Raw genomic sequence first — 24864 nt, forward strand, 5'->3', positions numbered from 1 at the left:
CAGTCACACAACTGCTGCTTGTCACTGGGCTGTGTTATTGTCATTGAGCCTTCTCTGTATTAGGCATTTACAAGTATTATCTCATTGGATGGAGGCACCTAGGTAGCACAGTGGATAGAATGCCAGGCTGGAGTCAGGAAGATTTGAATTCAAATCCAGCCTTGGACTTGTAGCTGTGTGACCCCTGGGGGCAAGTTACTTAGCCCCTGTCTGCTTTGGTTTCCTCATCTGTAAAAGTGAGGATAACACTGTACCTATCTCCCAGAGTTGTTGGGAGGATCAAATGAAATAGTATTTGTAAAGCCTAAGGGCATAGTGCTTGGCACATAGTAGGGACTATATGAATGCTTATTCTTTTCCTTTCCCTTTTCCTTCCTTTGAATCTTACACCAATCTGGTTTGTAGGTACTATTATTCTCCGCATTTTTACAAAAAGGAAACTAAGGCAGAGTGATGAAGTGAGCATACTAAATCAGTCTTCCTGACTCTAAGCCTGGCACTGTATCCACTGTGCCACAGTACACAATATAGGGCCTTTGACTGTTCCTTTCTATGGTATGCCACACCTATGCCTGGGTCCCCTCTTCACTCTATCATGGATCTATGACCCAGCACTGATAGTGCCAGAGTTGCCAGTTGGCACCTGTCCCTGCTTCCTGCATAGTGAGGGGTCTCTTTGATGGAACTGAGACTTTTTCTTGTTCTGGTACAGCCCTGGACAGGCCCTTGTTTGGTTTAGTGCCTGTGCTTGAAGGCCCTATGATGCTGCTCCTGGCTACACTCCATTCTCAGTGTCTGCAGTGGAGGCTTGGAAAGTCTTAAACACCTGATGATTATCACCATTCTCAAAAGTCCTCTCAAGTAGCATTTCCATTCTCCTGTTTCCACTTGGGAGGAGAAACCCTAGGGTAGACATTCAGTGCTGACTCCAGCTGGAAAAATGACTTTGGTTATTTCCTGGATTTTTCCAGGAATTGATCTGGTGTGTTTTCTGGATTTTTTTGTAGAGTAGTTGTAGGGAAGAACTTGGATGTACTCTTTCTTTCTATTCTATCATGTGATTAAAGGATGAAAGGTTTGCAAAAACTGAGAGATGCAAACCTGAGTGATTGACTCCTAAACCCCTGTTACCCTTCCCAACCAATAAATTTGAATTTATTTATATGTTCCCTCTTGTTCTTTCCTCACCCAAAATTCCATCATAACAGTCATCTTACCTGGTCTTTGATCATACTAGTTTTCTGTGGTTCTGTTGCCTAAAGATGGAGATTTTCCTTCTGTATTCAATTCACCTCCCCATTCCCAACCATTTCATTCACTTCATCCAAATTCTGGAATATCAAGATGTTCCATTAATTGCCCTTTTCTGGGAGAGAGAATCTTAGTGTTTGTGGTCCCTTTATTATGGAAAAATCCAGGAACAGAGGCTTGGAAAGTCCTAAACACTTTAGGGTTATCACTCATTATCTAACATTTCCATTGCCCTCTTCATACCTGTGTAAACTCCCATGGCAGTAGGAAGAGAAAATGTTTCAAACCATGTGATTTCCATCAATGTCCAACTATGTCTAAGGACAGCAAGGAAGTTTATGAATCACTTCTCATGTATATTGCCTTATGTGCTGATCATAATTGGAACATTGGATTATAGGGCAGGGGCTCCTTTAAAAAAATCATAACTGTTGACAATTTTAAAGGAATTTTGTTTATTATTCTGATATGATTCCTTATGGTTTTGAATGGTTTTTGAAATAGAGAGAAACAGTTTAGGGTTAGAATGGTAGAAGTAAGTGCAAGACCCTAAGCTTATTTAAAAATGCCTGTCGATAGCAACTGAACATCTTGAGATTTGAGATCATGGAAACATAAATGTAGATGATCATAATGGCGTCCTTGAATACAATAAAATGTTTTGACTACATGTGGATTGATACAGTAGGGATTTCCCTTACATAATACTTTTTTCTCCTTTTAGTCCAGTAACTACAGCTATAATTAAAAGAGGAACTTTGAGAAAGGGTGCAGTTCTGGTTGCTGGAAAGAGTTGGGCAAAAGTCCGGTTGCTGTTTGATGAGAATGGAAAAACAATCAATGATGCTTGTCCCAGCATGCCAGTGGAAATTATAGGCTGGAAAGACCTTCCTTCTGCAGGAGATGAAATTCTTGAAGTGGAATCTGAGGTATATTGATTGTGATTATTTTATGCCTTTGTTGATATTAAAAAATGGTAGTGTAGGAATGAAGGGTAGGTAATAGGTAGAATGCCTGAATGCTATACTCCTGACCAGATAATGTTAAGTGAGTGAGAGAAAAGAAAGTTGCTTCTTTTTATGGAGGAAGACGCAAGAATTTCTAAGAATGAGAAGAAGATATGTGGGTTGGTAGCTGTACCAGCAAATAGAATACCGACATGGATAAGGCATTATATCCAATTCTGTCTTTTAGACCTATTTAAATATTAATATATGAACCCTTGAAATTGAAATTTTATAAAGGAATTTTTGTAAATTTTTGAAGTAGCTTTTACATGATTTCATATTAGGAAGAATTTACAATTATCATACAGTATTTTATAGTTTACAAAGTGCTTTCCTCTTAACCTTGTGAATCCTGGATTTGTAATTCAAAGACCTGGTTTCAAACATTAAGTCATTTTAACTTCTGTAGGCTTCTCTTTTCTAATCTCTAAAATATGAGGGGGCTCACAGTAAATGATCTATAAGGTCACTACCAGACTGAAAGCTGTGGTCCTAGGACTGTGTTGGTGAATCTATGGCATGTGAGTTGCAGGGTGCTGGAAGGGATAGCTCCCCTCCCTTTCTCTACCACACCTGAAGAACACCTGAAGACATTGTTCCATCACCCACCCCTCTGTCCAGCAGCTCAATGGAAGTGCTTCCTCCCTCCCCTGTCTGGGGTAAGGCGGAGGCTCTTATGCAGCATGAGAATTGCAGTTTGGGCATTTGGTCTCTAAAAGGTGTGCCATCACTAGGAGATCTAAGCACAGGCCTTCTGACCTCAAGTTTATTGTTCTTTCCACGACACCATACTGTCTTTAATAATGAAAAAAAGCCTCATGTTAGCTCTTCAACATAATAATTGCTGCTTTCTACCTCAGTCAATAATACCACCATCTTTTTTTTGCAAAGCAAAGAGCACGTGAAGTTGTTGATTGGAGGAAGTATGCTGAAGAACAGGAGAAACTAAAAGAAGATTCTAAAGTGATTGGAACAAAACGGAAGGAACACCAAGATTCACATCGTAGAGTCCGAGAGAAGTTAGGATCTCTGACCTGGAAAGAGAGAGAATTTATAAAGTATCAAGAAATTAAAAAACAAAACATAAGACATAAAGAGAAAACAGAAGATTTGAACACTCTTCCTATAATTATTAAAGGTGCTAATTTGTTCATGTATTTTGCTTTTGAACTCTTTTTAGTCAATCAGTAAACACTTATGAAGTGCTTGCTATGTTCCAGGCATTTTGCTAGGCTATACTTGGTTATTAGGTTCTCTACACATTATTTGTGTATTTAATTCTTGTGAAGATTTTCTTAGTACAAATATTTATAGTTGTGGTATAAGATACAATTTAGTAAACACCTAAAATCTTAATCAGATATTCTTTATGTTTTTGTAAGCCGAATAGGGTATGATATATAGTCAAGGTAAAGAAAAAAGAATATTGTTAAAACTGGCATTCAAAGCTTTAAAAAAATTAGATTATTCTGATTTAAATACTTTTGAGTTTCAGCCTTTACATCAGTAATCCTAAACTTTTCTTTTTCTTTAGGTGATGTAGATGGTTCAGTTGAGGCTATTTTGAACATTATCGATACCTATGATGCTACAGATGAATGTAAACTGGATTTAATACATTTTGGAGTAGGTGATATTAATGAAAATGACATTAACCTTGCTGAAACATTTAATGGTAAAGTTTCCATCTTTAAGTTACTTTCTTTATTTCATTAAATGAATTTTTGGGCTATATGATTGATATGTAAGAGTTTCTTGTTAGCTGGAGCCTTTCTATTGCCTTTTGAGCTATCCAGTAAAATTATGACTATTTCCCTTTCTCTTGCTGATCTCACTGTCTTCCCAGGACCCACAGGTGTCAAGTTTTTGTTGTTGTCGTCGTTTTTTTTTTGGTACCATGTAGCCTACTTGGTAAGATCTGCATTTAACAATTGCCTGCTCTGCTTTTTTCTGCCCCTTTTTTCATTTTTTCCCTCCCTTTTTTCCTTTTTGGAGAGAATTTGGAACTCTAAACTTAAAACAAAGTGAATGTTGCAAACATTGTTTTTACATGTAATAGAGGAAAAAATAAAATCTTATTTTTTAAAAAAAGTTACCCATTTACTTTCTGACCTGATACTTTCCCATCTTTCACTCCTGGTCATCCACTTAGTGTGGATTAATTCTTAGGCAGATAGAGTCTTCTTAGTTTTTAAACTTAAAGAGGATAAGAATAATGTCTCCTTCTAAGTTAAGTATCTTGCATAATATAACTTTGAGGTTGATTGCCCTGCCCACTATATAGATAAGCATAATACTAACACTGCAGCACTATACACAAACTGTAGGTAACATGTTTCTTCCTCTCTCAGAATAAGGGGTATGTTGAATTTGGAAAAATTATTTTCAATAGTGCTATCTGATCACTACTAAGTGTTTATGACATGCTTACTGTGTGCCACCATCATATTGGGTAATGTACATAATTTATGCTTTGTGATCTATATGTGTCCTGATGAATAGGCCTTTCTGAGAGGGTTGTGTTTTTTCTAAATGATTCAGGAATTATTAAAAGCAAGAGGATTGTATTTAACGATAGTTCTACTTTCCTTAATAATATGACCTTGGAAAAAAGTATAGAGGAAATGTAGGACTTCAAGAAACTTTTGAACTCTTTAGAAAACTCCTGGTCCATTAAGACATTGCATCTTTGAGCATTTTATAGCAGGTTTACATTCAAGAGCTTATTAAAGGAAAGGACAAGAAAATTTTAATTTATTAATGTAACAGTTACTGTTTCTAAAGTCACACCAGTAACACTTGTAATTCATTTTTTCTCCAATATGCTTCATTCTGTTATTTTCATGGCAAGTATAAAGTTTTATCTATAGTCTATATTATAGTACTTTATTTAGGTAATCTTATCAAGATTCTTTAGCAGGCTAGCTGGAAAATAGAATTTATATTAGAACCATGCCAGTTTCTCCAGTAACTTGAGAACTTGATAATTAACATAAAAATAGAATTTTACAGAATTTCTTCTCTCTTCAGGTTGGCTTTTTGTTCATCAATGATGTCAAGAATATGATTTAGGAATTTCTTTTCTGTGTAAAAGCCAAACAAATGTTCCATTACTTGTGTCAACTAATCATCAAGTTCTATTTCTGCCTTCCAGGTGTTGTATATGGCTTTAGTGTGAATGCAAGCAAAGTTATCCAGCAGTTAGCTGTGAAAAAAGGAGTCAGAATTAAACTTCACAACATTATCTACCGACTTGTTGAAGATTTACAGGAAGAATTGAGCGGTAAACTCACTCCTTCTATGGAAGAAAATGTAATAGGTGAGTGTTTATAATAATATTTATATAGCACTTTGAGGTTTGCAAAGTGCTATATAAATATTATCTCATTTTATCCTTAAAACAACCCTGGGAGGTAGATGCTATTATTAACTTTATTTTGCAGATGAGGGAACTGAGGCAGACAGAAGTTAAGTGACTTGCCCAGGGTCACATAGCTCGAAAACAAGGCTGGATTTGAATTCTGGTCTTCCTGGCTCCAGATCCAATGTTCTACTTACTGTGCCACTTAGCTTAAACTATTTGCTGTTTCTAAAATTATAAAGTCTTTGGGCATTAAAATTTTTTTATAACTTTATGTTATCTGTAAATAGCACATTGTTAGCTTTTAGGTTAACTGTATTACATTATAAGCTATAAAATATTCCCATTTTTTTCTCCATTGCTAAATGAAAAATTGCTACTATAACATTTATTATTTTTTTTAAAGCCTTACCTTCTGTCTTACAATAAATACTGGCTAACAGTTCTAAGGAAGAGCAGTAAGGGCTAGGCAATGGGGTGTAAGTGACTTGCCTAGGGATACATAGCTAAGAAGTTAGGCCAGATTTGAACCCAGGACCTCCCGTCTCTGGGATACAGAGTTTTTATGAAGATCTTTGAATCTAAGAATTTGAGTGAGAAGAGAACACAGTAGTAGCTGTCTAGTTGAACCCATATCAAAAAGGAATTTCCAGTGTAACAGGGTTGTCTAGCCTCTGACTGAAGATGTACAGGGAGGGTGGACCCACCACCTCTCTAGATAGCCCATTTCACTTTTCTTAAGAAGTCTTTCTTGACATAAGTCCTAAATTGGGTTCTTTGCAACTTTTCACCTAAATGCCTTTGCTTCTGCCCTTTGATACAACTAGAACAAGTTTGATCCTTTCTGAAGACAGCTGTCATGACTGTCCTGAGTCTTCTCCAGGATTAAACATCTCCAGTTCCTACATCCTACAGTTCCTTTAACAATACTATGTATTGGCTCCAAAGCAGAAGAGTGGTAAGGGCTAGGCAATGGGGGTTAAGTGACTTGCCCAGGGTCACACAACTGGGAAGTGTCTGAGGTCAGACTCTTAATTCACTGAGCCACCCAGCTGCCCCCCCAGTCTTCCTATTACAAACACTCAAGATCTTTACCATCCTGGTTGTCCTCCTGGACAATCCAGCTCATCAGTTAATTTCTTAAACTGCAGCACTTGAAACTGAACACAGTACTCCAAATGAGATCTGAGAGGGCAGAGAATGTATGTCATCTTCCCGTTTGAAAGGTGCCTTTCTTATTGCAATTCAGGATGATATCAGCCGTTTCATATCCTCCATCACACTTGGAGCTTTTAGTACAACAACCTCTAGATCTGTTTGAGAAAAATTGTTAATTAGGCCTTTTCCATATTGCATTCATGAAGTTGGTTTTTTTTTTTGTATTAAAGTGTAAATTTATCCTTGTTGAATTTCATTTTACTAGATTCAGTTCAGCTCAGTGCTCTAATCCATCAAAATCCTTTTGATTCTGATTTGGTCAGTATTTTAGCTATTCCTCCCAGTTTAGTATAATTTGTAGATATCAAAAACAATCCTCTTATGGCTCACCAGAATCTCTTTCTGGTGTCCTATCTTGACAGTCTCTCCATCCCTGGTTGCTGAATCAGTTTCCTCAGTTCTTCTGCCTGAAAAGTACTCCTGTGGGCCACAACAAGTGACTTAGGCCAGTCCCTCTTCCCGGTAGCTGCAGCTGTCTTCCTAAGCCTCCTTGTGTATGGAAAAATGATTCACTGTGACTTCTTGGCTTTCCCAATCAACGTCCTTCCTTAATTTCAACAACTGCATAACCCCCCACTCCCTTCAGTTTAGCACCATTCTCCTATGTGTTCTGTTCACCAATCCAATCTATTCATTTGATTTCTTCCTTCATTGTTCTATTTACTTTTCCTTATGTACCTTGTCTTTTCTTGCCAACTTTTTTCCTTTTCTTTGATTTTCTCTCTTCTTGTTCTCATTTTCCTTAATAATCTTTAATCCTTTTACATTTTTTTTTTAAACCCTTGTCTTCTGTCTTAGTGTCAGATACTAAATGTTAGCTCCAAGGCAAAAGAGCTGCACTGGCTAGGCAATTGGGGTTAAGTGACTTGCCCAGGGTCACAGCAAGGAAGTGTCTGAGACTACATTTGAAACCAGGACCTCCTGTCTCTAGGCCTGACTCTAGCTACTCCTCAGATTCTTCTTAATCATCCTTTTGTCTTCTTGAGAACAGTGAAGTAGAATCTGAACCCCTACCTGGATTTGAAGATGGTTTGCCTTCAAATTTTCCTCAATTTCTTCCCATTTCTACCTCCCCTTCCCAAATTTAACCTCTCACTTACTTCACTATTTTGAATCTGGTCCAGTTTTCCCCTTTCCAAACTACCTGCAGTTTTATTCTACCTACTTGGCTCAAGTTCTTGTCTCTTTTTCCACACTTTCCCCCACAGAAACTAGAAGTAAAAGTAGAAAAAGAAACTATTTCTAGTTAAAGCAAAGTAAAAGATCTTTTGATGCTCACTGTTATAGATAAATTGTGTTAGAATTTTTTTTAGTGATTATGAGATTATTTGAAAGCCCATTCAATTTTTTAAAAACTCTTAACCTTCCATCTTGGAATCAGTACTGCACATTGTTTCCAGGGCAGAAGAGTGGTAGGGGCTAGACCATTGGGGTTAAGTGACTTTCCCTGGGTCACACAACTAGAAAGTGTCTAAAGCCAGATTTAAATCCAGGACCTCCTGTCTCTAGACCTTGCTCTCAATCTACTGAGCCATCTGGTTGCCGTCCCCTCCCCCCCCTTTCTATATTATTCTAGAACTTCCTCACAAATAAGTGGCAAGTCTCCACCTGAACTCATAAATCTGGTATATACAGAGGCTTACTTGCTTCATAACTTTATAACATCATAGATATAGAACTGGAATGGATCTCAAGAGACCAACACATGTTAAACTGTCTCATTTTACAGATGAGGAGAATGAGACTTGAAGAGGTTACTTGCTCAAGATCCCATAAGCAGCAAGTAGTAGAGCCAGGACTCAAAGCCAGGGTTCACACTACTTCTATTTGTCACAGATGTCACAAGTTTTTAGGATTAATCTTCATTTACATGATGAATAAATTGGAAACAATGTGAGTTACTATTAAATCTAATTATTTACAATATTAATAGTATTGTTGTCATTCAGTTGTTTCAGTCATGTCTGACTTTTTGTGACCCCTTTTGGAGATTTCTCAGCAAAGATACTGGAGTGGTTTTTCATTTCCTTCTCTAGTTCATTTTTTGGATGAGGAAACTGGCAATAGGGAAGGCTAAGTGACCTGTTCAGGGTCACACAGCTAATAAGGGTCTGAGATCATATTTGAATTCAAGTCTTTCTAACTTCAGACCCTGGCACTGTCTCCATCTCTCTTTACCTGCCCCAAATTATGGTTGATTGAACCATCCTGTATAGGGTTTTCTTGGCAAAGACACAGTGGTTTGCCATTTCTTTCTTTGAGGATTAGGCAAATAGATGTTAAGTAACTTGCCCAGGGTCCCACAGCTAAAGTGTCTGAGGCTGTATTTGAACTCGGTGTTCCTGACTGCAATGTCAGTGCCACTAAACTGCCTCATCAATAGTATAGAATAAGCTGATTGAATCTCTGGTGAAGTTGAGAAGTTAGATATTAAAAGACAGATTCCTCCAGTAGTTGAGCTTTCTAAGGAGAGGAACAAACAATTCTCACTTATCAATAGCCATCTGAAATATTGTTCCAAATCAGTAACAATAAAAAAAATAAAATTTAAAACAACTTCTCTAGTATTTGGTCAAAAGAAAACAATGTTCATGGGCTTATAGGTGAAGCTGTGAATTATTTAACCACTTTGGAAAACAATTTCTAACAAAATGAAAAAAAATGGCCATGCTGTTTGTTAATTCTTTTTCACCCAAAGGTTTCTCTACTGGTTCTAAATCCTTAAAAGGTCAAAGATTGGCAAAAAAAAACAACAAAACACAAAATTCCCATTTACCTAGTTATTCATAGTAGTACTTTTTTCCATGGCAGCAAAGAACTGGAAATAAAGTAAATGATCATTTGGGGAAATTTTTTAAATTGTGCTTTATCAATGTGATGGAGTATTATTGTGTTGTAAGAAATGGCTAATATGAAGAATGCAGAGAAGTATGAGAAGATATATATGAAATGATAGAGCGAAGTAAACAGTAAAAAAAATAATGTATACAATGACAGCATAAACAAAAAACCCTAAAATAAAACCAAGTTGTGTAATTAGTCTGACTAATCTTGTTCTGGAGAAGATAAGAAATTTTACATCCTTTCAATTTTTGGAGAGGTGTAAGATTAAGTGTGTACAGTTTCTAGCTGTTTGAATTGGTTTTCCTTGTTTTCTTTGTTGCAGAAAAGCTCACTCTTGGAAAGGGGTACTGATGAAGGGAGGGGTAAATACAGATACGACAGATATAAAAAGGAAAGACATATAAACAGTTTAAAATGTAAAAATAAGAAGCATTTTTAAAATTAAAAGGCAGATAATCATAATGAAGAGAAAGCTATGAAACCTAGAGAGTAATTGTGCTCATAATATCTGAAATTACCAGACCTAGTGGTTCTAGTATTAAAAGGGTAACTTTAGATTTAGATTTCAACTGGGCAAAAACTTAGCTGCATTTGTTTTTTACATTACATAATCTTCCAGTGATTTTTTTTCATACAAGAGCATCAGAAGAATCCTTGAGCATTATTTCATCCTCACATTAATCAATTATAAAAATCAGTGACGCTGGTCTAAAAACCTTAAGACTAATTTGTTTTTTGAACTAGTTAATTTGAACTAGTTTTGAACTAGTTAATTTGAACTAGTTAATATTCTTCATAAAACTTATTACTAGTTAATAAGCAGAACGAACAGACTGCAATAAGCCCTCTATATCAGACCTTTAAGATTTTAATATCCTGAATTTTTCTTTCTCCTTCAGGTGAAGCATCTGTATTGGCCACCTTCTCTGTGACAGTAGGCAAAAAACAAGTTCCTGTAGCTGGCTGCAGAGTACAAAAAGGGCAATTAGAGAAAAAGTTGAAATTTAAGTTAATTCGTAATGGATGTGTTATTTGGAAAGGTAAGTAAAAATTGTTTATATAGAAGTTTTTCCTCTTGACTGGTTGCAGTATTTAACATTAGTGGTTATGGAACGAAATGTTAATTGGCCTCATGTTCTTTTCATGACCCACGATGACATCTTTTAATGGTTCTACTAAAGCCATTAAATATATTAGAATATATTATATATATTAGAAGCTTATGTTCACAAGTAATACAATTTTGACTTCTTACCGTAAGTCAAATCTTATCATGGAAAAATTTGAAGTGACATTCAGTTTTTTTAGTTGCAATAAAATTTAGTCTTGTCACATGCTACATAAATGAAAAGGACTTAACTTTAAATAGTCCCATCTGCTGGGACTTGGAAATTGATTTTTTCTTGTGATTGTTATTTCCTTTGTAATCTATTCCTAGTATGAAATGCCCAATGCTGTGTTAATTTTTATTAAACATACAAAAATTGATTTTATTGCCACCATTACAATAATTATTTAGGTTGTTTAGGTTTTGTAATTAGCCTCACTTGATTAGACAGTCTAAGGTATAAAGGTTAAATGACTGACTTCCAAAGATCCCATAGCAAGTTAGCAGCTCAAGCATTAAAATTCAGGTCTCCTGATTTCCAGCTTAGGATTGTTTCTGCTGTACCTTAGTTAAAGACACATGTGTCCTCCAGAACCTGTTTTTAAAAAGACAGGATCTAAAGGATAAAAGTTCAAGTGACTTATGTCAACCATAGATATCTTCAGTTGATTCTGCCCTTATCCCTATTCTGTTCAATTTGTCAACAAATCATATGAAAGCATAAGTGGCATGTTTATTTGATATGCTAGTGGCACAAAGCTGGATGATAAAATTGAGATCCTCCAAAATCTCAACTTAGAAAAATTTGAGGAATCTAACAAGCTTTAAATAAGGATGAATGAAAAGTCTTGTACTTGAATTTAAAAAATCAACTGCAAAGGAATAATGAGATAAATGGGTAAGGAATTATAATTGGGATTATATATAGATATAGTAAGGAAATATAACCTGGGAATTATAGTTCATGTCAACACTGTTCATCCTCTGGAGTATTATTTTCAGTCATGGCTGTCACACCAAAAAAATTCTGACAAGCTACATGGCCAGAATTACAAAAGGACCTGAAACCTTATCATGCCAGTGATTGGAAGAACTAAGTTTAATCTATGAAAAAACTTAGGGAGACAGTTTTAAATGCTGTCTTCAAGCTTTTTCCAAACCTTCTTAAATCTTAATGTTTTCCCTCTGGTTTTATCCTGTTCATCCTTTGTATATTTGTAGTTGTTTGCATGTTTTCTCCCCTATTAGATTGTCAACTGCTTGAGAATTAAGGGCTGTTCTTTGCCTTTCTGTGTATTCCAGAGCTGAATAGTTCCTGGCATATATGTCAGCCTTGTAACTTGACCATCTTCTGGAAGAGATCAGACTTGTTCTGCTTGTGCTTAGATAGCATGACTAGGAGCTCTGGGCAAAGCAGCATTTAAACCTAATGTAATTGAAAAATTGCTAATCATTAGTCATAAGTGAGATAAATGGGCTGATTTGATTTCAGACATCTCTGATATCTTGGAATATATTTAAAATCTACCATATGCTCTTAGAAATGTAAGGGTTAAATAAAATAGGAGTTTTGACAAAATGAGAGAGCTTTTAATAATTTGTTTTAATGAGAATATAGTTCTAAATTAATAGTATCCCTTTAGGCCAGAGCAAAGAAAACTTGTAGCAGCTTTTAATAATTAACAATTTAGTTTACTATCACCCTTCAGCTCAGCTCACCAGGAAGAATCTATTAATCTCAACCAACTGATCACCAACCCACACCACTAGCAACACAACCCCTCCATGACCAACTCACTTTATCCCCTTTTCTACCTCACTTTCTATCTCTGATTCCTATCTTCCTATCACTGTGGGTTGGTTAATCCCTACACATCTCTATGGTAAGAGGACTTCCAGGTTCCCCATTAAATTAAAAAAAAATTCCTTTTTACAGAAACAAACCAAAAAAATTCTTTTGAACAATTATGTCTTAAATTGATTCTAACGGCTATTATGTTTTATCCTTTAGGATTATTAACGTCGTTGAAGCATCATAAAGATGATGTTTCGGTGATAAAAACTGGAATGGATTGTGGTCTTAGTTTGGATGAAGCAAAAATAGAGTTTAAGACTGGAGATGAAATTATTTGCTTTGAAGAGAAAGAAGTTTTGCAGAAGACTTCTTGGGACCCAGGATTTTGATTTGTTACATTAAAAAAAGTAACTGAATATTTACTGTATTATAAAGCACTTTTATGTATATTTTACTTTTAATGCTTTTTGAAAAGTGTTATTGTATATAGTTTGTCACCATGTTTGCAGTTTTAGTTATTATTTATTGAACACTTTCAAGCCACCCCTTCTCAATAGTGCCAAAAGAGCTGATCATTTGAGAACAATTTACCCAAACCTAAACTTTTATCTAAATTTTCTCATACTGCCTTAATATTAATTCTAAAAACACCTACTACAAGAATTGGTGTACAGGAGTGTTAATCTTCTGGACTGGATGTGTGGCCCCGTTCTCTGTAATGGAGGCACTTTCTTTGCAACTTAAGTTTCTTGAAGCACTGGGGTTAAGGGACTTGGCCGAATCAGTCTATATCAAAAAGGGCTTTACTTAGACCTTTCCGATTCCAAGATTAACTCTACTCATTGCCTCTTGTTATTTTAAGGGAGGGAAAAGATGCTTTGAAATACATGCTTCTCTAGTTATGGTTTAAAGTTACCATATTATATATAAAATGTTTTAAGGACATTAGAAATGCTCTAATGGGGGGTGGGGGGGCAAGCTAGGTGGGTGTTTCAGGGGATTGAGAGCCAGGCTTAGATCTGACACTTCCTAGGCTTGTGACCTGGGCAATTCTAAGACAGAAATTAAGGGTTTCTTAAAAAAAAGGACTAATCCAAGTCCTTTGTTTTATTCAGTTCCAGAGAGCTACCTCTAGGCAGTTAACACTGAAGGTACAAGTCACACCATACCACATCTTGGAGACTGAATGTATGATGTGCTCAGAAATAAGTCCTGTATTTAACTCAGACATGATAAGTGATAGGACAAGTCCACATTATTCATTCCCATGGTCAGGTGTGTACATTTCATTCTACAATTTTCCATCTTGAGAATAGCAAACCCCATTTTACATAAAAAACTAAGGTACAGAAAAGTTAACTAAATTGCATAACCTAATGCAGTAAATAAAAAAAATTTTATTTTCCTTCCCCTCTCCCTTTTGAAAAGCAAAATCCTTCTAAAAATAGGAATAGTCAAGCAAAGCAAGCATTGGCCCTGTGCAGAAACTCTAAGTCTTCCTAATGGGGTGGATGGTGTGTGCCATTATGAATCTTTTAGAATTTATGATTAATGGCATTAAATAAAGGCAATGAAAATCTAAATAAACAACAAATGTCTTTCAAATAAGAATGAGCCAACTTGTCATGACATCACTCATAGCTCATCAGATCCTTTTAGAATACCCACCCACCTCCCCTAAAACTAGTACAGCACACACAAGAGCAAAGAACTCCCCATGCCATATGCAATAAACCTAATGACACAAAAAAATAGTTGATGTCTTTATTAACACATATACATTTACTTGTCTTCTGGCTTGTTGAAGCAGTAGGTTAGACAACACTTGCCACAATAATGTCTGTCAAAATGGCTAGCCATAAAGACCCCAGCACCACATTCATCAGAAGGACACTCTCGTCTAAGGCGGCTAATCTTGCCATTCTCATCAACCTAGAAAAGGCAGAAAAATGTTTAAGAAACCTTTAAAAAATAATGCATCATATAACAATTCCGCTACACTCAAAATCTTATTGCTCAGTATGTTCTTATTTGATTCCCCAAGTACCACCCAAAGCTCAAATTCCATGCTGTTAATAAATTACTTTTGCCTAAATTTTACAAACCCAATTCTCTAACAGGCTGAAACATGAATAGGCAAGAGTAACAGTACTTCCAATTTATCTAAAGACAAAAATGTATATAGAAAGCTCAAGAGTTTCCAAAATAGATGGGTAGCCCACTTATTTAGGGGCAAAAAGTACCATTATCTCTCTAGGAATATACTTTCCCTTGCTGACAGTAAATCAGAAAATATTAATTTACCTTATAGTACTTCAGAACAGCAAGCTTAACCTTCTTTCTCTTATGCTTGTTCTTTTTGGGAGTGGTGTAAGACTTCTTCTTTCTCTTCTTGGCACCACCCCGAAGCCTCAGAACAAGATGAAGGGTAGACTCCTATTTAAAGAACAAGTACCCTAACAATAAGTGTCCAGATCTTTACTTGAAGTCACTTTAGTATTTGACATTTTGCAAACCCCAAAGCATTATATAAAAAATGGATGTTTGTTGACGATTCTGAATTCCTTAGATTTCTGATAATTTATTATCCCAGGGCAAGAAATAAATTTCAATTTGATGTTTGTCAATTTTTACCTTCTGAATGTTGTAATCAGATAAAGTACGCCCATCTTCCAACTGCTTGCCAGCAAAAATCAATCTTTGTTGATCAGGAGGAATACCTGAGATAGACAAAATCCAGAAATTTGTTCAACCTTTAGCTCTCTACACTTTTATCCCAACAAACTTTCAGTCCTTTTCTCCTTTATTACTGTTGAGCTTTGAATCTATCCCCCCCTTACTACTCCCTGGAGTAGTTAAAGACCCTTTCCCATCTCAAGCCCCCTTCCTAATTTTTCTTTCTTCTTAAATCATACCAGCTACCCTTTGACCTAATAATACTGAACCTATTCGATGTTCCCAAGATATTATCTGGCACCAGGGGTCCCTTTTGGAATTCTTTCTCTCCTTATTTTTTGTCCCTTGGCTTCCCTTATAGATAAGATCATCCAAAACCCCAATTAAAGAAGCCTTTTCTAGTAACCATCATTTCTCATCCTTACCGTATTTTTACATCATGTTTGTAGACTCCCCCTTACACTACAAACTCATTAAGAGCAAGGCCTTTCGACTTAAAACAGGGCGTGGCAAATAGCTCAAAAAATTAACATTGTTGGACAAATGGGGAGAAAAATATGGACAACTTGCCTTCCTTATCTTGTATCTTGGCCTTGACATTTTCAATAGTATCGGACGGCTCGACCTAAGGATGAAATAATTTCTTGGTTTAATTCTCTTCCCCAAGGAAATGAAGACCCCTTGTAAATGTTCCGGGTCTTTCCTACTATCCCTACGAATCCGGAATGCATTCATTAACCGCGCCCGAATACGGCCGGTCTATCGAGGATCCCAGGGCATGGAAAAACTAGAGCCTTCAGACGCACTCCAGTCGGCCTGTCCCACGTGCTCGTAGCCCCAAGGTCCCAAGGTAAGCAAGTCCTACCCCGCGACAGGCTCGGGAAGCCAAGTTCCTGTGGGGTGAGGTCGGAGTCCTAAACACTTGGGTTCCCGATTTCAGCCCTCGGCTTCCAGATCAAACAGCAGACCTCAACCTCAAGAAAGCTCAAAATTTCCCGGGACCAGAGAGAAGCTCAAACCCAGGATCTAGGCTCGAGAACAAGGGTCTAGACCCCCTTCCCTCCCTCCACTACCCCCCCCCCCCCCCGCCAAGGCGGTTCGCACCTCAAGAGTGATGGTCTTCCCCGTCAAAGTCTTCACGAAAATCTGCATCGTGACGCTGGGTCCACCTGAAGAGGCAGAAAGAGCAAAAGGAACGGTTAAAGGCAGGGAGTAGGAAGTAGGAAGGCTACACTACGGAGTACAAGCCATGCACACACTTACCCACCGATGGCGGATCCGAAAGAAAGACCGCCCCGCCAACTCACGGGGTTTCCTACAGTCGCAGCCAAGGACCCTCACGCGTAGGTAGCGCTGATATGTGCCTGTCTAAAATACCAGAATGTATTTTTTCTATGCCCCTCCCCCACCTCTACTACTCTTTTGGAAGCACTTTTTCTTGCCTTTATCTTTGAAACTTTCTTGATTCTGTGGATTAAAAAAATTTTTCTATCAAGAAAACATTTTCAAAAACCATGATCATAATTAAAGATCCTTAGAAGACTGAGATGGAGCCGGCGGAAGGAGAAGGGTCCTTGTCCGACTCGAAGGACCAAGAAGAGGTGCATTCTGGGCATTGTAGTTTTCCCTCCCTAGTTTCTTCAGCGTCGAACTACTCTTCCCACGATGCAGTTCAAGTAACCCGGCCTCCTAGGTTACTAACTCCTTCCGCCTCAAATTACTGGCGATCAGTGTATAGAGCTGTGATTCTGAGGTCAGGAGCAGCAAGAAGAGTAAGAGGAAGCGGAAGGAGGAAAGAAAGGAGGAGAAAGAAGTACAGTGAGAAGTGGGTTTGGAGGAGGTGATCTAGAGGGAAGGAGAGGGGGCGGTGCGGTGCCTGAAGGGGTCGCACGAGGTCCCCGTCAGTTACTGTGTTTTGAGGACCGGAGGATACAAGGGAATTGGGTTCTGGACATATAGATAGAAAAGAGCACTGGTTGGAAAGATCCTGTGGCCAGATTTTAGGTAACACAGTGAAATATTTGAAAATCCAGTCATCTTGGGGCCTTACCATTCTGTGCCTTTTCCAAGCCTCTTCCTCCCCGTAAATTGCACTCTTGACCTCCTGAGTCCCATCTACCCCTATCCCCGGACAAAAGGGGAAAAAAAGACACGAAAAATTTACAAAACCTTAAAGTAAATTAATTCATCATTTCTGGTAACAGTTGTAAATTTTAGGCTCCCAAATTAGCACAGAATAGTGGTGAGGTACATTAGAGCCTTTTTGTAAAATTGGATAAGGACATTTTTGTTCTTTGTTCATTTGAGAATGTTATTTTTAATAAGTAGTTAGCATTTATGTAGTGCTGCTTTACTTGTGTTTTCTTGTTTGATTCTCTCCACAACCCTGCAGAATAGGTAGCATCCTTATTTTACAGATGGGGAAACTAAGGCTGAGAGTTTAAGTGACTTGCTCAGGGTCAAGAAGAAAATGCTTTGAAGTGTCTGGCAAAATTGGAACCCATGCTTTCCTTACTCCCAAGTGTAGCACTATATCCCTTGTGCCACCACCTGCCTATTTCTTTTCATTGTGATTTGAACATAAATTTGAAAACAGAATTACTTTAAGTGGTTAGGATTTCATGGAATTTTAGCCTTTGAAGGGACTTCATTAGGCATCTAGTCTGACCTGAACAAGAAACCCTATCCAACATATCAACAAATGGTCATCTAGGCGTAGGCTTAGATTGAAGCCTTCCAATTAAGGAAAATTGTAACTCTGGTTGTTATGATTTTCTAGACATCAAGACTAAATATGCTGCTTTGCAACTTCATCTGTTGTTATTGTTTCCATTCTCACTAGCCAGCAGAACAGTTCTAATCCATCTTAAATCTTTTCCTTTTCCTGTTCCCTCTATCTTCTGGCTCTCACTGAGTCTTGATTACTTCCTATGACACAACCTTCCTGGACACTTTCCAACATTTTGTAGCTTTTATTCAGTCGATTTCTTCTCTAATGGTGGAGGTAGAGGGTATTTGAAGTACTCTTTTTCTCCCCATTGCTACTTCCAATTCTCCTACCACTTTCTGCCTATGATATTCATCCATGTGTACCAATTAGGTGGTGCAATAGATGGAGTGGTGAGCTTGGAGTCAAGAAGACCTAAATTCAAATTTAGCCTCAGATATTTATTTACTAGCTGTGTGGCCCTATATAAGTCACTTAACCTCTGTTTGCTTTAATTTCCTCAACTGTAAAATAAATAAATAAATAAATAATTTTTCCTAGAACAGTACCTACCTCACAATGTTGGGAGGATCAAAGGAGAATATTTTTAAAGTGCTTAGCACAGTACCTGGCATATAGTAGGTGCTCTATAAATTCCTGTTCCTCTACCCCTGCCATATCAAAATCCTGGTAGCTATTGCCTGCTGACCTCTAGATATACTCCTTTCTTCAATGAGTTTATTCCCTGGCTCAATCTTTCTCTTCTCCACAACTTCTACTTTGTACTAGAGACTTCTACATATGTATTGGTACTCCCAAACACCCTAACCTCACAGTTCTTCAGCCCTCATTTTACACAATCTACTGTCTACTGTATAGGATAATGTCTACAACAGAGATGGTCATATCTTTTATCTTGGCATCACTCATAAGTGTTTCAACTTCCATGTTTGTGAACTTTGCTCATATCACCTCAAACTATACTGACCCCATGTTGTACTTAATAAAGTCAATATTTTGAGCTGAAGTATAATATTTTATATAAATATCCATTAAATTTTATTAAACTCATTGTTCTATTCCATTAAAAAATGTTTTGTGTGTCATCTGTAAATTTGATAAAGATGCCATCTATGTCATTAAATCATTTGTAAAAATATGAAACAGTACCAAGTCAAGCACAAATCCCTTTCCAAGTTGGCACTTTTAGTCCATTCAGCCAGTTCTGAATCTATCCAAATGTATTATTTAGTTCACATTTCTCCATTTTTTTACACAATAAGTTGCTTTTCCTAAGAGTACTTATATAGAACTTTAGAAAATTGAGGCACCTAAACATAATTTTGGTCAGGATACCCAATCTTAGTAAATAGGTCATAGCTAGGTTAAATAAAGTGCCAGCTTTGTTGGTTTCAACAGGGATATAAATCTTTGACAAAATATCTTTTTTTCATCCCAGTCTGCAATGTATGGAGTACAGTCCTTTAGTTCTGGGTTTTAATTTAGATGTAGAGTTGAAAAAATGATAAGAGATTCTTAGTCCCTTCTATATTAGTCACATAGAAGTAAAGGGTTTAAGCCACTTGGTGGTTTATTTAGGCATGATCTATCATTACTGCTAGATAACTCACTGGGAGTATTTTCAAAGCTAGATTAGGAATTTCAGGACACCACAGTCCATTATAGTATTAAAACACAATAGAATTGAACTTGATAGCTATTGTGATGGGGGGGGGGTATTCAGACAGGATTCAGGAAGTAACCTCGTACCCTGGCTCTTGTTAGATAATAATGGCTATATAATTTCAGAGTATTTGATAGTTTGAATCATATGAAGAGTTTTGAGGTCCTGGTTTTATTAAATATGTAGTCATTAAATTTGGCAGACCTGTTCCTTAGCTTTCCTAGTAGTACTTGAGTGTTAAAAATAAGAATAACTATTTGTATACCTGTGAGGAGTTTCCCCTGTGGCTAGGTGTTTGGGCTGGCAGTGGATCCAGAGGCCTATATATGCTACTCTCCTTGCCTTCTATGAAGCTAGCTTCTTCTTTGAGATGAGATTTTATTTATTTGAAAAATATTGAAGAATAGCAGGAAGTGTTTATTATAGTGGATAGGGCTCTGGATGTGGAAAGAGGAAGATGAGTTTAAATCCTTTCTCTAACCCTTGAGCAAATCAGTCTCAGCTTTTCCTCAGTGTTTCCTCATCTGTAAAATGAAGACAATATATACCTTATGATGTGAAGATTAAATAGTTTAATATTATTTAAGATGCACTGCAAGCCTTAAAGCCCCATTCAAATGTGAACTAGTATTAGTATTATTTTCTGTTACAAAGTGATTAAATAGATAATAAGGTACCAAAATCAGGGGTCCCCGAACTATGGCCTGAAGGCCACATGCGGCCCTCTGAGGCCATTTATCCAACCCCCACTGCACTTCCAGAGAGGGCACCTCTTTCATTGGTGGTCAGTGAGAGGAGCACTGTATGTGGCTGTGCTGCAAAGTGCAACATCGCTCAGGAATATTACTACTTCTGCTGACATAATCCTTTGTGTGAAAAAGGCGTCTTGCAAAGGATTGTGTAGCTGCACAATGGAAGATGTCAGCATGGTGAGTGGCGATCTGGCAGAGGGGATTCCAAACTGTGTATACTGCTGCCTGGTATAGTGGTGGCGGTGATGGGCCTGTGCAAGGTGTGACAGACCCATCACAGCCAGTGATGCAGCCTCTGCTATCCCAGACAGCTGTATACAGATTTCTTCATAGTTTTTTTTATAGTCTGGCCCTCCAAAAGTCTGAGGGACAGTGAACTGGCCAACTGTGTAAAAAGTTTGGGGACCCCTGGTGTAAATAAAAACTGTAGACATTCAGGAGGAAGAGAGATCTATGTTGCCTGAAGTTATAGAGGAAATGGAATTTATTATGGGACTTTGAAGAATATGCTAGGATTTTAATAGGTAGAAGGGAAGAGGAATTGCATTTCAGGAAGGGAAATAATATTTTGTTTGAATCCAACAACCATTTTAAGAAATAATAAGTATTTATTTTGTGAAAAGGGCACTGGGCTAGAATTTTTGGGGAGATACGAAGTTTAGGTCCAACACCTTGGAATAGAATATGCAATATAGGGGTATAAATAATGCATACACTTTAATGGTTCTACAGATGATCTCATCAATGTGGGGACTTCCTATAAAGCATTTAAAGCCATCCCTGATTTCTTATTCAAGGTTCTTAGAATCATAGAATTTAGAGCTAGAAGGAGGTCATCTAATGTAATACCGCTTAATAAAAAAAAAAATTAGGAAATTGAGGCCCAAATGGTCATACCATTTTCTAGCTCCACCAACAATATGTTAATGTGCCTATCTTTCTACAACACTGACTGTTGCTATTTTTTTGTCATTTTTTTTCAATTTTCAGGGTGTACAATAAAATCTCAGGATTGTTTTGATTTGCATTCCTCTTATTATTGCTGATTTGGAGCATTTAAAAAAAAATGTGGATATGAATGGTAAGGGCTAGGTATCAGGAGTTAAGTAATTTGTCCAAGTTGCGTAGCTAGAATCTGAGGTCAGATTTAAACTCAGGACCTCCCATCTCTGGTCCTGGCCCTCAATCCATTGAGTTACATAGCTGCTCCTGCAGTTCTTTGGGGAACTGTTTGTTCATATCCTCTGACCATTTATCTTTTGGTGAATGGTTACCAAATGGCATTTTAATCTGGTTCCTGAGGAACTTGGAAGTTTTGCAGGCTGCTGGAGACCTGCTGGCTGTGAGTTTGGCAACTCTGATCTAGACAGTTCCTTTTCCATTTTCATCTATTTGTTGTCCTAGTTTCATCCTTAAATAGTCTCAATATAATTTGACTTACCTGTCAAGATTTGTCTCCTCAAGCATTTTGTAACATTTTCCCCTTCACAGCTTCTTGTTCTTCAGAGGAAAAGAAGAATTGAAAAATAGAATGCAAGTAGTGCCTTTTATCTTGTGGCTTGAATTCTTCAAATGAACCACTATCTGGTGTCCTTTCTATCATGGAGAGGGTAAGAGCAATCTCTTTCTTGCAAAAGGTTTCATAATTTCTGCTTCATTTTTCTCCTCTGTGAGCCATTTATTAGGGAATGGCTCTTAATCTTGCTATAAGAGCAGTGTGTTATATGTCTTGGATATTAGAAGTTTACCTGGTAAAAATTTTTCTCAATTGACCTTTTCCTTTTTATATCCTAGTGGAATGAATTGCAAAAACTTTTAAATTCACATGGTGGAAATTATTTATTTAATAATTTGTTGTTCATTATTAGAAGAAGTGAGTATGATGGATAGTTTGCTTATACTTGTAGACAAAAAAAATATGATTTGAATCTTGCCTCAGACCTTTACCAACTATGTGACTCTGAGTAAGTCATTTAAACTCTCTGAGCCTTAGTTTTCTTATCTGTAAAATAGGGATGATAATAGCACCTACTTTATAGATTTGTTGTGAAGATCAAATGAAACCATGTGTATAAAGTACTTTGTAATAATTAAAATTATCTATAAATGTCAGCTATTATTTTTTGCTGTTGTTATTATTTTTCATTTATGATCTTTATTTCTTGTTTTTTTTTAAGGATTTTTCCTTTAGCCATGATTATGAAGATTATCTCCTCCCAGGTCCTCTAATTTAAAAAAATGATGTAACCTTTTATATTTAGATACATCCATGTGGAGGAGATTAGTACAGAATCAGAAATACCAGGATTCAAATCTCATATTTGATAAAATCTGGCCTTGTAATCTTGAACTAGTCACTTAACCATTCAATGGTCCTAGGTTACTCTCTAAGACTTTAGTTCCAGACAATTGTTAGTTTACATTGGTAAAATTTTCTCGCTGGCAATTTCCACTGAAATCATAGGACTTTAAAAAAAAGCAACAACAAAAGTATGACTCATTTAGAATTTATTGTAGTATATGGCACAAGGACCTGGGCAATACCTGTTTTCTGCCAAATTTCTTTTCATTATTTCGAGTGGTTTTTGTTGAATAAGAAATTCTTCCCAAATAGTTTAAGGCCTTCGGTTTCTCAGACATTGGAAAGCACAGTCAATTATTCCTAATTTTTGGTCATCTATTTTGTTCTACTGAACTGCTTTTCTGTTTATAACCATTATGAAGTAGTTTTATTATTTTCTTTGTCATATAGTTTGAGATCTAGAAAAACTACGTTCCTTTTATTCCTACTTTTTCTCATTATTTTTTTAAATTCAAAGATTTTTGTTCATCCAAATTAATTTTGTTATTTTGTTTAGTTCCCTAAATTAAACCCATTGGTAGTTTGATTGAAATATCACTAAATTTGTCAACTCAAGTAGTATCATAATCATAACAGGTATCATTTATATACTACTTTAAGGTTTGCAGAGTACTTTACAAACATCTCATTTTATCCTTTTAATAACGTAGGAAGGTAATTGTTATTATTATCTTCATTTTATGGGTAATCATGTAGTACAGTAGATAGAGTTCCAAGCTTGGAGATGGGGGATTCATCTTCCTGAGTTCAAATGTGATCTTAGACATATACAAGTTGTATGACTTTGGGGAAGTCATTTATCCCTTTTTGCCTTAGTTTCCTCATTTTTTTTAAACCCTTACCTTCCATCTTGGAATCAATACTGTGTATTTCCATTTTATAAATAAGGAAACTTTACCTAGAAGTCTGCCCAAGTCAAATGACTTGCCTAGCTAGTGAGTGAGTACCCAAACTCAAGGCTTCCCAATTCCAGATTCAGCACTTTATCCACTGCTTTAACTAGCTGCCTCATTTTAATTTTATTAATATTATATTAGACGTGACACAACCATAAGTAGTAAAAATATGAATTGTTTTCCTTTGTTTTTATAGTGTTGTGTAATAACTGTTTGACTGAATATCTTAATCCTCAGATATTTTATGTATTTTGAATGAAATTCTCTATAGCTTCTTTTTTCTATCTACATTTTTTCTTTTTAAATTTTTATCTAGACTATTTTTCCATGGTAATATGATTCATAATCCCTCTCCCCGACTCTCTCCTCTTCTCTCCTAAAGCCAACAAGCTGTTCCACTGGGTTATCAATGGTTCAAAACATATTTCTATGTTACTCATATTTGCAGTAGAGATCCTTTAACATCAAAACCCTAATCACATCCCTATTGCACTACGTGGTCAATCATATATTTTTCTAATGCATTTCTGGTTCCACAGTTCTTTCTCTGGATGTAGATAGTGTTCTTTCTCCTAAATTCCTCTGGATTATCCTGGATAATTGCATTGCTGCTGGTAGAAAAATCTATTACATTTGATTGTGCCATAATATATCAGCCTCTGTGTACAATGATCCTCTGGTTCTGCTCCTTTTGCTTTGCATCAATTCCTGGAGGTCTTTCCAGTTCCCATGGAATTCCTCCATTTCTTTATTCCTTTCAGCACAATAATATTTTATCACCAACAGATACCACAATTTGTTCAGCCATTCTCCAATCTATGGATGCCCCCTTATTTTCCAATTTTTTTGCCACCACAAAGTGCAACAATAAATATTTTTGTATAAGTCTTTTTCCTCATTATCTTTTTGGGGTACAAACCCAGCAGTGGTATGGCTGGATCAAAGGGCAGATAGTCTTTTAAAGCCCTTTTGGGCATAGTTCCAAATTGCCCTCCAGAATGGTTGGACCAATTCACAACTCCACCAGCAGTGTATTAGTGTCCCAATTTTGCCATATCGCCTCTAACGTTTATCACTTTCCTTTGATGTCATATTGGCCAGTCTGAGGTGGTACCTCAGAGTTGTTTTAATTTGCATTTCTCTAATCAGGATTTAGAACACTTTTTCATGTGCATATTGATAGTTTTGATTTCTTTACATGAA

The 24864-nt window shown here is 36.7% G+C and overlaps 3 protein-coding genes across 5 annotated transcripts in view; 2 read left to right on the forward strand and 1 right to left on the reverse strand.

Moving 5' to 3' along the window:
• The window catches only part of MTIF2 (mitochondrial translational initiation factor 2), a 29192-nt gene extending 16192 nt beyond the window's left edge, over positions 1–13000 (forward strand). For all 3 annotated transcript variants that reach the window (XM_001375179.4, XM_007476811.3, XM_007476810.3), the window contains 6 exons: positions 1976–2180; positions 3150–3396; positions 3793–3933; positions 5413–5577; positions 10581–10721; positions 12801–13000. In XM_001375179.4, the coding sequence (XP_001375216.1) occupies positions 1976–2180; positions 3150–3396; positions 3793–3933; positions 5413–5577; positions 10581–10721; positions 12801–12973 (1072 nt within the window). In that variant the 3' untranslated portion in view covers positions 12974–13000. The remainder of the gene's footprint in view (positions 1–1975; positions 2181–3149; positions 3397–3792; positions 3934–5412; positions 5578–10580; positions 10722–12800) is intronic.
• A 1334-nt stretch (positions 13001–14334) lies between these two features.
• Positions 14335–16865, reverse strand: RPS27A (ribosomal protein S27a). The gene is made up of 6 exons (XM_001375193.5): positions 16524–16865; positions 16365–16429; positions 15831–15885; positions 15219–15304; positions 14889–15020; positions 14335–14516 (listed from the first exon to the last, which is right to left on the reverse strand). Exons 2-6 carry the CDS (start codon positions 16410–16412, stop codon positions 14367–14369), a joined length of 471 nt encoding a protein of 156 aa, XP_001375230.1. The 5' UTR covers positions 16413–16429; positions 16524–16865; the 3' UTR covers positions 14335–14366.
• A 42-nt stretch (positions 16866–16907) lies between these two features.
• CLHC1 (clathrin heavy chain linker domain containing 1) overlaps positions 16908–24864 on the forward strand; it is a 63619-nt gene continuing 55662 nt past the window's right edge. The window contains exons 1-2 of the mRNA XM_007476812.3: positions 16908–17085; positions 21895–22013. The gene's annotated coding sequence lies outside the window, so the exon portion shown is untranslated. The remainder of the gene's footprint in view (positions 17086–21894; positions 22014–24864) is intronic.

Source organism: Monodelphis domestica, chromosome 1 (assembly GCF_027887165.1).
Source record: "Monodelphis domestica isolate mMonDom1 chromosome 1, mMonDom1.pri, whole genome shotgun sequence".
Classification (NCBI taxonomy): domain Eukaryota; kingdom Metazoa; phylum Chordata; class Mammalia; order Didelphimorphia; family Didelphidae; genus Monodelphis; species Monodelphis domestica.